The sequence below is a fragment of the Vigna angularis genome, chromosome 11 (assembly GCF_016808095.1).
Source record: "Vigna angularis cultivar LongXiaoDou No.4 chromosome 11, ASM1680809v1, whole genome shotgun sequence".
Classification (NCBI taxonomy): domain Eukaryota; kingdom Viridiplantae; phylum Streptophyta; class Magnoliopsida; order Fabales; family Fabaceae; genus Vigna; species Vigna angularis.
Genome location: NC_068980.1, coordinates 5,642,576 through 5,655,094, shown reverse-complemented (window position 1 = coordinate 5,655,094; position 12,519 = coordinate 5,642,576). Strand labels below are relative to the sequence as shown.

The following is a 12,519-nucleotide window of genomic DNA, read 5'->3' as shown; positions in this document are numbered from 1 at the left end:
AGCATGTATTAAAATTTAAGTTATTTTCTTCCTCAATTTTAATACCAGATATATATTTTAGTATGATATATTTTCAAATATTATTAACACAAATTTAACTAAAAAGTCATATTACTTCTTTTTTTTTAGTAAATAGGATTCAGTTGAATTTAAAAGAAAATAAAAACTTGATTGAATAAAAAAAGTTGAATATAAAAATTAAATTATTAATTAAACTTCTTTTTACTCTGCTTTGTCTCTGAGCAGATCTCATCATCACTGACGTCTTCCAAGACTTTTGTGTAAGATGGGATAATTGAGGCTCCCATTACTAATAGCATCAGAGTAACTTTTGAGAAATACTATGTTTTTCTCAAGGTAATTTTATTATTCTATAAAAAATATTCATAAAGATAAATATATTTTTAAATTACATTTTATATAAAGCTCATAATTGAGGTTCTTTTTACATCACATCAAATCTCTCTCACTCAAATTACCTGTGCACAAGAACTTCTTCAAGCCACGAATAATTCATTTACTTTATCGAAAGTTTTTCTAATAAGCTAATTTATATTTATTAAAAATTTACTTTTATTATATATATATATATATGTGTGTGTGTAATTTAAATTATCAAAAATAATATTAATAATAGCAACTCATATAAATATAAAAGGAAAATACTACAACTTTTAATTGAAAAACATATGTAAAAAAAACTCGTTTACATAGTCATTAAAAGACGTGAATAAAGATCAATTAATAATTATTTTTTGCGTGGGTGTAAAAGTAATTGTTGTTAATGTAAATTAAACAAAATTATGTTTAACATTATAAAAAGTGCTATTGATATAAGAAAAACTACATCTTGTTGTATATTTAAAAGAAAGACATTATCTCAAAAGTCTTAAAAAAAATACTCATAAAGATAAGTAGGTCAAGTTATCTTTCAATCTTTACCACTATATAGTATTTAAGGTTACCATAAGGAAGAACATGACAATAATTGTTATAAAGAACAAAACTAAAACCACAACTTTACAAGACTTGACCATCCGGATACATATATTGATATTAGATTCTCGCGAGTTATGGTGGCCTCTACTGCTCTACAAAGCTATTGTCAATGGGTTTCACCCTACCACATACAAGGATAGTCTATTAATGCCTTTGGCCAATGTAAAGACTAAGACCCCATGCTTTTCTCCCCTCATACCCCACCTTTTTCTACTTGAGTTTAGATGGTTATTAGAGAATCAAGATAACTCCCAGTAAAAAATTCATACATCAATCCATACAGTATTGAATTGCCACCATAGAATCTCCCTAAAGGTCCGTGGAATTACGCTAACACACATATAATCATCATCATCACATTTTCATACATGAAGAAACACCATGCATTCTTAAACATACAACAAGTATTGTAATTTCAATTCAAACACTCATGGTAATCCACTTCAAACAAATTAAAAGATTAAAAAATCACAGAAACACACTGGCTCTTGGAGTGACACTTAACGCAAGACCTCCCGTAAAAGAGAGTGCTTAGAGATAGTCCTAGCGTTAAGTGTCATTCTTCTCGCAAAACATCTCGCTAAGGGACGTCATTATGTCACTCAACGACTTGAAATTAAAGTTGTTCCAAACCTACAGTGAAAAGTGATGTTTGACGGTGCTCTACCATTGCCTAACAGTAGACCATTCTTAAAACGGTCGCTCAGTAGTAAAATTGTGCACTCAATGGTCTAGAGCAAAAATTCTTTCAAACTTACTCAACTAAGCTTGTACTTAACATCACACCATTATTGCTCAATGCCATACCAGAAAACAACCAACCCTATTATGTGATTTATGGAGCCGGGAACCTGTTTAGATGATCAAATTGGTATTTCTGACATAGTGTTTAATTTAGAAATAATTTTTATTTTTAGATTGTATACCAACTTGCTCAAATGGTCAAATCTTGAGTTCCTCAACTCAATTCCAATTCAGACAAATTACAAGTAACACAACCAATGCAACATATTCAAATTATTCAACAATTCATCCAATAATAACATAAATCAATCAACCTCAAACAAATCAAACATGTAAAATTCTAGAACAAGGTAATTAGCTTCCCTTACATAAAGGATGACCAAACATATCAAGAATTCCTACAATAGCTCCAAAAGCATAGGAAACTCGATATGCTCCTATGAACATCATAAACTCTTAAAGATGACTCAAATGTCACATGCAACCCCAAATAGTTCGCATGCAAAGGAAAAAAACATACCAAAGGGAGGAGAAGAAAACCAACTTACTCTATTTGAGACTGATCATACGAAAGTGGAGAGCTCGCCTCAAGGATCATCCTAGCTGTCTCCGATCTTTAAATCCACGAGTAGAGAAGGAAAACCCTTAGAGAGATGTTAATAACTCTAAAAAAATGGTTTCTAGAAATATTATTTGTTTTAAAAATGGTAAAACTCTTCTTAACAAAAATTATTTATACTAAAAACTTTTAATATTAAAATAATTGAGTTTCATTATTTTTAAATCACGACCACTTCTAAAATGTCATTTTCAAGTTTTTCACATTTTGTTGAAGTTTTCCTATGAAAAAAAAATCTTAAATCAAATTTGAAATATTTTATTTTAAATAATCAATTTATTTTTATAAATTTGTATTTTTTTTTCAATTTATGTTCTCGTATGAAAGATTGTTATAATTCATGCATCAAGATTTAGTTCTTCGAACAATGAGAGAGAAATAAGGTTTGTCTTGTTTTGCTATTTCTACATTTTCTTTGGCTTGTCTATTTCTACATTTTCTAGGTTTGTCTATTTCACATTTTCTTGGCTTGTAGCAAGCTTTGGATAAAGTTTTCATGTCTTCCATTCACGTGATGACACTTACCGCTATTTATATTGCTCAATTGCATAGATCAAACAAGAAGAATAAACAAATGCAATATAAGGTAAACAACTTTGTTTTTCCACTGAAAATCTTAATGTTACTAAAATCGTTTAGAAAAGAAAAGAAAAGACTGAGGGACGATTCAAGAATGAAACAACATTTTACAAATTAAAGGAAAGAAATCAATTAAGAAAAGTGATAAATTAAAATTAAGTTCTATAATTGAAGTTATAATCAGTTTTTAAATATTATATTTTTATTTGTTTTTGAATTGTTTTTTACCATAAAGTTAACCAATCTTGCCAGTTAATTTTAAGAGAATATAATTAAACATATTAAATTTAACAAACTTAGGTTAAATTTATATGAAAATACACAAATCCTAAATTTAATAAATTTAGACGAGAAAAACATTTGTCCTTTAAGCAATCTAATAAAGCTTATTGGAATAGATTTTCATATATATTTTAAATCTAATTTAACTATATAAAATTAATTTTTAAAATGAAACACGCACTCGCTCATATTATATAATTTGATCTTATCTATGTATACTTGATATAAGATCTTTAACATTAAAGATACCTTATATCCCAAATAGAAATTAAAACTATACATTTACACATATTAAATAAGAATGTTAACACTAGATAAGATTCAAGATCTAATGAGAAAGGATAATCAAGGTTCCAAACTATAAGGAAAACTTTAAACAAAGTTGAAAAGTAGTTAGACTTCGATACTTACAGCTAATAAATGAAAAAGTGTTTATAACTCTCTATGGGGACTTCACACTAACACCATCAAAGAATAAAACAAAATTGAAAAAGAAACTCAATTCTTATTCATATCTAACTTCTAATGTTTATTTCTCAATTACATTACTTTATATTTATAAAAGAACAAGTATCAAATAATAAATATTAAATGAGTATCTAATTATTAAAAAATTTAGTAAGAAAAAATTATCTCCTTAATAATGAGATGAGATATATTTTCTTCCTCAAAAGAGAAAGCAAATTATAAAAAAGGGAAAACATAAAACCATAAGCTATTCTTTTTAATTAAATATATCATCTACTCCATTTAAAAATATTTACTTCTTTCATAATTGATTAGTAGATAAATTTTAATCAACATTTTTATTATTTATAAAATTTTAGCAAGATTTTACATTAATTTCAAGTATGAAAGTAGTGACACAAAATTTACTATAATGAAATATGCCCCAAAAATTAATACAAAATATAATTATATAAAATTTCATTAAATATATGTTATTAAAATATTTATACATTTGAAATATTAAAAGATATCAATCTTTTGATATTATCAAATCGGATAATTAAAAAATTGCTTTGGGTGTCTAAGTACGCTCTAAGTGAAATGTTTAATTTTAAGTTTTTAATCGTTTTGTAATATCGTTGCTTCATCTCTTTATATTAGGAGGTTATCTGCATTGTTAAAATTAGTTAAGATTTCACTGTTCAAGTATTAATGATGTATTAAATGTAATCATTCATCTCATTATCTCATATTTATATTTATAAATTTTGAAATAATTTTTTTATTAATAACCACTTAATCTCAGTCCAATTTTTAAATAGTATCCCACGTACAATAGTTAATTGTCAGAGTCAGACTTTCATAATCTTCTGTAATATATAAGAAACATGTAATTAACATAAAATACAATTTGGTAGTTGTATACGAAGCAAACAACATATATGCAAAAATCAAATTGGATTCCTGAAACTAAACAATTTTACTAATTCTTAGAAAATTTTGAAATAGTATCAAGAGACAGTAACTTTTATTGCAACTCTGTACACCTACTAAACAAATCAATTCTAAATGATGAAATTAAGACGTTTTAAAGTTGAAAAATATTATGTAGGTTTAAAATATTAATGACTAATGATATTATTTAAAATTATATATTTAACTAAATTGATATATCATATGTTAGAAATAAATTTGTTGAGTTGCAAACTTAAGCATGTGGATTTTTGTTGCAACTACGAGCATTATAATCCATTTTGTGGATAATATTGTTAATAAATTATAATGTTTATTATTAATGAATAATTTTGATGATTTTATATCTGTTGATAAATTTTTTAGATAAATTTTGATATATTTTTAATTTTTATTACTAACAGGTTTATCTGTTGATAAATTTTATCGGAAAAATAGCATCAACTTACTATTTGAATTTTGATCAATTTGTATAAAACTCATCAATAATTATATATTTTAAAATTTGTTAATAAAATATGTGAATAATTTATAATTTTTATTATTAACATATTTTATTGTTGATTAATTCATCACTAAAGTAATCACTAAAGTAATCAACAATTTTTTTATCAAATTTAATAAGATTTCTTAATAAATTAAGTTAAGATAAGTACGAATAATAAGAGGGGAGGAAAAAGACGAGAAGAGGAGAAGATAAAGAAAAAAGATGAAGAAGAAAAGAGAAAAACAGAGAAGAAGAAAAAAAAAAGAAAAAGAGGAGAAATATTCAATTGCAATATTTATTCATGAATTTAGATTTTTAGTAATTATTGACAAATGTTTACTGAATTTTTTTTACCATCAATCATTATCAAAATATTTTTTAATTCATCAATAAATTTATTGATGTACATTTGTTATTATCAATGAATTTTTTCTATCACCAATAAATTGTTACTATTATTAACATATTTTTTATTAATAATAATAATTTTCTTGTATTACAATATAACAAATATCTTATTGCTTTGTTAATGGTTTAAATAATACTAATTAAGAAATCACCTGTTGAAAAACTAATGAGAAGTTATTTTATGCCCTTAATATTTTTAAATTTACATATCATTTACAAACTTAATATTATTCTTTTATTCTTATATCTAATATTGATCAAAGTTTTGATTTGAGTAGTCAAATATCAACTAGCATATGTTTCATATAAATCTTTTAAAATATTAATCATATTCCTTATTCAATATCATTTTAATACTTTGATACATATATATATAATTAATAAAATAGATGAGAGTTTGGATTGTTTATAGTCACATGCCTTTTAAGATATACCAAATATTTTATCAAGGGATATTAGACAATCAAATATTGTGTTAGTTATAATTTAGATATTATTATAATTAATTTGTGCATATTTGTGCACGTATCATTCATTTAATAGATGAAGAATTATAGGATCCTTATATATGATACTCTACTGAAATAATACATCAGAATTATTCTTTAAATCTTTTAATATGATATCAGAGTCATGGTTGAAGCATATCCTAGCGAGATCTATGTGAGGATTTTGTTCCAGCTCTTGTCGGACCACTATTGGACCACCCATTAATTCTACTCTCCCGCTTGAGATGTCTATACCTCGACGTGAAGAGGGTGTGTTGGAAGTCTCACATCGACGAGAGATAAGGCCAAATTATAATATATAAGTGGGGTGCAAACCTCACCTTACAAGTCGATTTTGTGAGGTTGAATTAGGCTTAAAACCACTTTCTAATATTATAACTTATTTATGATTTGATTTTTATATTATTATCCTTATTTTAATAATTTATTCTTTATTTTTATTTTTCTTATAAAAATCTATTATGATTTCATGATTATATTTTATTGATGAAAAGATGTATGTGTCGAAACTAAACCTCAAAGAGATTATGATAATAGATGTTATTACACTTTTTATAAATGTATATATGTTTTGTATATACTATTTTTAAAATATGCATTATATTTTGTAAATTATGTAATGGAAATAGGTTTATTTTAGTGGAATGGGGTGATATATTATTATTATTATTATTATTATTATTATTATTATTATTATTATTATTGTTGTTGTTGTTTTTCTATTGTTTTTTTTGTTGACTATGAATTGTTGTGGACCGGCAAATGTTTTATTCATGGACTGAAACATATAAAAGGTTTTGGAAAGATGAAGATAAACAGAAATAAAAATGTATTGTCAAATAATATGTTTTTTGAAATTTAAGGAGATTATAATTAGTACATTTGTCTCTGCATCATATTAACACAACTACATATTACCAGAAAAGTGTGAGGAGTTTATATAACATTCATATATTAAGGTAGGTCTGTGGTAAAATTAGAAGGGATGGTATATATGATTTAACTCCCTTTTATTAGGAAAGTTAGTTTGATGATATTGAAATTGAGGGTAAGAGAGGTTATACCTTTAATTTTCTCATTATAATCTATGTTATTATAAAATGTGAGGCTTGTTTAAGATTATAAAATATAAAATTATCAAATGAAAGTTTATTCATATAACTGTGATTTATCGATAAAAATAAATAAAAGTAAAAACATATAATATTTGTTGGTATGAAGTGTGTGGAGTTTATTAAGATTAAAATTTATAAAATTATCAAATGTAAATTTATTTATATAATTGTGATTTATGTTGTTTGCGAGAAATTTTAGATCTAACATTAGATTAATGGGAACGAATAACTGTCAATCATTATCAATTTGAACAAGATTCTCTTTTTGCTTTTAAACATTTTTGCTATACACACTTCTTAGAATGAATTCCGTTCATCCAAAAACTTTATTGTAAAATCAGAATTTTATATAAAGATTGAAACACTCTTAAAAACAAAACACCCTAATGTGTGTGTGTATATATATATATATATATTGTGAGGAATGAGATAAAGGAAATCAGACAGTTTCTCATAAAAAAAATTGTCAGAATTTTGGTAAGTTTGTGATAATTTTTAATTAATGTTAAATCTAAAAGGGATTTATAAAGTAATTTGTGATAAGATTAGCAGCTATTTATAAATCTACTTTATTTTCCAATAATAAAAAACAGACAATTGATTAGAAAAGTCACGCGCTTTTTTTCTTCTTGTTCATTGTTATTTCTGAAATCTCATTCTCATTCCCATATGTAAAAAATATTATAATTTTTATATATGTTCATATGTACTAGGATTATAACATTCGAACTTTTCATTGTTTATTTTGAAATTTGAATTGCAATAGTTTTATCTTTTTCACAATAATCTAATTAAAATTTTATAAATAAGGGTTTTATTATATTTTAAAATTAAAAAGTTAAAATAGTAGATAATGAACAAAACCTAATTAGCTGATACCGAAATAAAAAAAATGTTGATTAAATTGATGAAAATATTGTTCTCTGTCCTTTTTGAGAAAGCGTGAAGCATGTGTGTTCAAATGCACTTGACCATGATATATCGAATACTTCACTATCAGTTGCATGATTATATATTTCAAAGTCCTCAATAATTTATGAATTCAGTATGCGACGTGACATATTGTTCTTTTTCCTTTTCTTTTTAACTTTTATAATTGTAAAAGGGTCCTATAAGAACTCTTAAAGGAATTGTTTTAATATTTTTACAGTTAAGTCTTATTTTCTATTTTAAAAAGGCTAGAAGACACAATTCATTAAATTATTTTTAAATTTTATTCCACTCAAAAGTTTCAACCAAAGATTAAATTTTATATAGCACATAGAAAGAAAAACTTCCTCTCCTTCCAACTATAATACCACTTTACATAATTCTTCAATTTCTCTTTATCAAATTTTCACTGTATTTCTCACTTATATATTATTAAAATAATTACATATCTCCAATCTATCTCGGTTATTTTGAAAGAGTATAAAATTTTGAGTCATAGATACAAACTATATATATATATATATATATATATATATATATATATATATATATATATATATATATAAAATAAGAAATTCATTAAATAAAAGTTGATTTAAAATATATTTTACAAATTATTTTCAGCATTTAAATTATGTTTTATTGTTATTAAATAAGATTATTAAATTAATCTTCAAAATTAGCGATTAAATTTTTTTTTATCTCTTAAAGTTTTAGTTGATCTGACTTTAGAGTTTGGTCTAGTTTATAATTACTTTAACATTCTTTAAATTTAATATCATTAAGTCAATCTGTGTTCAAAAAGATTACATGTTTAGTTTTAAACTAGTAGGAAAAATTGATTTGTTCACAAAAATAAATATAAAAACACTTGTTTTCTTTTTATCAATGAAGAAAAAGTAGTTTACATTACATATTTAATGTTTATTCTTATAAGATCTAACATGTAAGATGCAAGCATCATATATAGGTCCAGAATCAAATGTAAGTCTAAATATTAGGTATAAGTTTTATATTGAATAAAAGTAAAAAATTAAAATTACTATATAAAAATAAAGTTTTTTATAAAAAGTGATGTGAATTCTTTATATAATTGGATTCGAATCAGTATTGTATCTTTTCATTAGTCTTGTATCTTTTCAATGAAATCTCTCCTCTGTACACCTAATAAGATATCAGTAAGTTGATGTAAATTTTGTATAATTCCTGCTCAGTTCCTTTTTTTTTTTCGTTTTCTCCTTGCGATCTCGATTTTTCCTTCTCTTTATTAGCAAATGTTGCAGTGAATTCATTTTTCCTTTGATTGGTGATAGAAAAGATGTTCTTTTTTCATTTTTGTGAGTGATTTTGAATGAGAGGTTTATGTCCAATCGGATCTAAATCTCTATTTTGTTTTTGAAATTAATTGTTTTAGGATTTCAATCATGGAAATGTCTTGTTATTATTAAATGTTTAATTTTTGTTAATATTGAAGTTGATGATTATAATAGTTCCAAGAACTTCAAACTCGAACTAGAGACACCCACGTTATTGTTGGCACTACGTACAGAATATTGAAACACAAATCAATATTAAATATTATTTTGAAATTTATATTAAATTTGTCTAGATTTAACATAAATGTATGTCAAAGTTTAGGTCCAACATAAATTTACATTATATATACATTGAAATTAAATTACATAATTTATATAAAAATGCATGATTTAGTAAAATAATTTAATTGAAATATTATTCTTTTATTGTTAAGACATATAATACTATGTATATATAAAAGACATATCCTTAAATCCTGAGCCAGCGTTATTTGGAAGACTTGTGTAAATTCCCCTAAGTAGTACAGTTTCTTTATAAAAAAGATAGAAAAGCATAAAGAATGCATCTAATGAGAAAAGTTCATCCTAGCCATTCATTAAAACGTTTTACACACATATTTATATATTAATATTTTTTTCATTCTTTGAATATCTCTTTTTCCATAACAAAAACAAATTCAAAGCACAAAGAACACAATAGATGAATTACTCAAAACATAGTGTGAAAATAAAATAAAATAAAGTAGGTTGAGTCTACTCTTGCTCTATGAAAAAGATAGCTCTAGAAATTATTTACAGCACATGCAAATGTCAAATCATCGTACCTCCAACACACTTTCCTCTTCCCTCTCTCTTTATAAACCCTTCTCTCCATGAACCCTACCTATGCTACTACCAAAATTCACACATAACTCCAATTTCCACTCTCAATTTCTCTTGTTATCACCACCAAAACTCACAATCTACCATGAATTTTGAGATTGAATATCCTTTTTCATTTCAATCTTCTTCCACCATTTTCCAATCATCATCACTCACACCACCTAATAATAATAATACTAACCCGAACCTACTTTCACATCCTTTAGTTCATGCACAATTTGTAGTTTCCCCCAAAAGGAAAGGTGGGAGAAAGAAGTTCAAGGAAACGCGCCACCCTATTTATAGGGGTGTCCGACAAAGGAAGGGAAAGTGGGTTTGTGAGCTCAGGGAACCCAAGAAGACCACAAGGATTTGGTTAGGGACATACCCTACACCTGAAATGGCAGCTAGGGCACATGATGTGGGTGCCCTAGCAATTAGGGGCACCTCAGCGATTCTAAACTTTCCAAACTCAGCTTCTTTTCTTCCAATCCTTAACTCCTCTTCACCTAAAGATATTCGAGCAGCCGCAGCAGAAGCTGCTGAGAGTTTCAGACCGATCTCGCTTTCTTCCTTGTCCAATTCTCGTAACGAGAAAACCGGTCGCAAAACTAAGTGCAGGAGGGTTTGTAAAAAGGTTTCATCAATGGAGGAAAAGACACAGACAACAGTGTTGGAGTCGTCCTTGAATAACATGCAGAATTTGGATCGTGAAAAATGTGATGTTATCACCAGTGGCATGGAGAAAAACAACTGTGATTTGTCTTCGACTGTGTTCTTCGATGAGGAGGCATTGTTTAACATGCCTGGTCTCTTGGATAGAATGGCAGAGAGTTTATGTCTTTTTCCACTACCTTCCGTAGATTATTGGGATGATCATGCTTATTTCACAGACTTCAATTTGTGGACTGATTGATTGATTAACCTCTGGGGAATTTGATCAAACACTTTGCATGTGCTTAACGTTTGGATGACTGATTTTGATTTGTTGGTTCTCCATTTATGAACATATCTGAAGTTTGATGTTATTCATATACAATCGAATTGCATCACTCTTTGCCCATTTGCTTTGTATAAATGTAAATGCCATGGATAAGGAGATGAATCCTTTTTATGTTGAGTGTATGTTGATAGAATTAATTATGGCCTCCTGGATGAAGCCATGGTTAAAACTGGTTAATAAATATGATTGTATTGGATAAAAAATGTTAAAAAAAACTCTTTTAAGGAAAAAAAACATTAGATATATTTTTTAATTAACAAATAAAAATTGTTAAAAATAAATGCTTCTATACATAATATACCAAGATATATATTATCATGAAGAACAACAACTATAAAAATAAATTCCATATCTTCATTTTCAAACAAGACAAATAGAAGAGTTAGATGCTTTGAATTAAAATGAGTTGATTTGGAGTTTAGCGTGTTTTTTTGTTTTTTGTAATCAACGAAAAGAATTTATAAATGTGAATGTATAGAGGTACATCAACTCATTTATATATAAACAAAATATACGTACAAAATTTAAAGAAACTAAATATTACAAAAGAAAAAAAAACAGACATATAGGCATGTACTAATGTTTTTTCACTTCATCATGTCTACATGCATGTTCACTTCATTAATAAATTAAAAAATAGGTCATGGATTTTTTTTACTTCATGTTAATTATGACTTTAAAAAACATATTCATAGTATTTTAACTTTTGAATTAGCACTCTTAACTCCTATTAAAAGTATAAGATGAAATAGGTAACAAAAGTATTAAGATAGAATAAGCATTAACTAGAGGCGAGTTTTGTTCACTTTTTAATTAAAAATATATTTGAGTCAAACACAAAAATTATATGTTAAATGTTTTGTTGTGACCATATATTTATTGAAACTTTCATTTGTTAGTTTACGTTATTCTTTTTTTTAATGGTTAACGAGATGGGAATATGCCTAATTGGAAATTCTGAATGATACAATGTGCTTTCTCAAAAAGTTACAAAAAAATTTACTTATTTAATATGGATGGTATGAATTAGAGTGATTTGATTTAGTTAGATGAAGTGTTATTAACTAAAATTTTAGTTCTTTGAAAATTGTTGTGATTGTTTATCTATTATTGTATAGTTTTTGTAACATTCCAAAATCTCACACTTGAAATTTCATAATTTATATATATATATTAACATTACATTTAGGGTACATCCCATAATCTCACCTTTTAAAAAAATAGTTGATATATGTCTATACATGT

The 12,519-nt window shown here is 25.8% G+C and overlaps 1 protein-coding gene across 1 annotated transcript; it reads left to right on the top strand.

Moving 5' to 3' along the window:
- The first annotated feature begins 10,377 nt into the window (after positions 1 to 10,377).
- Positions 10,378 to 11,187, top strand: LOC108332912 (dehydration-responsive element-binding protein 1F). The gene has a single exon (XM_017568211.1). It carries the CDS (start codon positions 10,378 to 10,380, stop codon positions 11,185 to 11,187), a length of 810 nt encoding a protein of 269 aa, XP_017423700.1.
- The last annotated feature ends 1,332 nt before the right edge of the window (positions 11,188 to 12,519 follow it).

Bases quoted from the DNA above. Each gene is read 5' to 3' on its own strand.
- LOC108332912 (XM_017568211.1), top strand. From the start codon at position 10,378: ATGAATTTTGAGATTGAATATCCTTTTTCATTTCAATCTTCTTCCACC.